Source organism: Sander vitreus, chromosome 12 (assembly GCF_031162955.1).
Source record: "Sander vitreus isolate 19-12246 chromosome 12, sanVit1, whole genome shotgun sequence".
NCBI lineage: Eukaryota > Metazoa > Chordata > Actinopteri > Perciformes > Percidae > Sander > Sander vitreus.
The window spans coordinates 29241304-29242571 of NC_135866.1; the positions used below are offsets into that span (position 1 = coordinate 29241304).

Below are 1268 nucleotides of genomic sequence, written 5' to 3' on the forward strand. Positions count from 1 at the left end.
AGAGAGGAGAGAAAGATGGAGAAAAGACCTGGGATGAATGGAGAAGATGAGGAGGACAGGAAAAAGCTAAGGAGAAGAGGAAGAGGAAAAGAGACAAAAGAGGGATGAATGTAGTTCGGAGGACAGGTGAGAGGGCTTACCTGGTTGGTGGAGAGTGGTGCATTCTGGGAGATGAGCATCTGGACCAGGATGTGGAGCCCTGAGGTGAACAGGCCGGCCATGATGGCCCAGGTGAGCGGCAGCGGCAGCATGCTGTAGGTGGCGAACAGCGTGAACAGCACGTAGCCCACCCCGTCCCCCAGCAGCCCGTAGCCCAGCCCGGCCGCCAGGATCTGCGTCGCCATGGCCACCCACGTGACCACGCCGCTGTACTGCAGGTAGCTGTGCGACGTGGTGTCCTTCCGCACCACCACTAAGGCACATATGACCACCTCGATGCCCGTGAAGAAGCCCAGGAGCGTGCCTTTGATCGGGTCCATCGGGGAGGAGGCCAGCGTCAGGTGCAGCACCAGCAGCGTGAGCTTCGTCACCACGTCCAGGATGTTCATCACCACCACGGATTTGCGCCTCTGGCCCAGGAAGTAGCGCTGGTAGAGCCGCTCCAGGTCGCGGGACTTGAAGGAGTTCCGTAGCGTGGGGAAGATGACGCCCCGGTATGTGTAGCCCCAGTTCAGGAAAAAGTCCGAGTTGCTCGGCGCGCAGTCGATCTGCAGGAAGCCCAGGTCGCTGCTCGCGCGCTCCGCCGGGAACACCTTGGTGCCACCGTTGTTGTGCCGGTCTCCCACCGACGTCCGCCCCGCAGAGTGCTTCCGCGCGCCCTGGCTCGGGTCGTAGGGCTCGTCCTTCACCGCCGCCCCGCCTCCCCCGCCCTGCTCGTGGATGAACCGCTGCTCTGTGATGTGCCGCACCGCGTTCTGCCACAGCAGGCGTTTGGGTCGCGCGCTGCTGCCGCCGCCGCCGCCGCCGCTACCGCTGCTGCTGCTGTTGTTGCTGCTGCTCGGCGTCTTGTTGATGGTGTACAGCTCCTCGCTCGCGCTGGAGCACCGGACCTCGGACAGCTCCATCACTGCTGCCGCTTGTTGCTGCTGCTGCTGCTGTTATTGTGTTCTTCTCCTCACGGTTGCGTCGGTTAATATTATCCCTCCCTTCCCGCAGTTCCCGGCTGTGGGAACGGTTAGCTCGAAGATTTTGGGGCGAGCGCAGCACGGGGTAAAGCGCGGTTGGAGGTCATCGTCACGCGAACGATTCCACTTAAGAAACAGCACATA

At 62.1% G+C, this 1268-nt stretch overlaps 1 protein-coding gene across 1 annotated transcript in view; it reads right to left on the reverse strand.

Annotated features, from left to right (window-relative positions):
- adcy8 (adenylate cyclase 8 (brain)) overlaps window positions 1-1064 on the reverse strand; it is a 118212-nt gene extending 117148 nt beyond the window's left edge. The window contains exon 1 of the mRNA XM_078265089.1: window positions 141-1064. Coding sequence (XP_078121215.1) covers window positions 141-1064 — 924 coding nt within the window. The remainder of the gene's footprint in view (window positions 1-140) is intronic.
- Window positions 1065-1268: the final 204 nt, after the last annotated feature.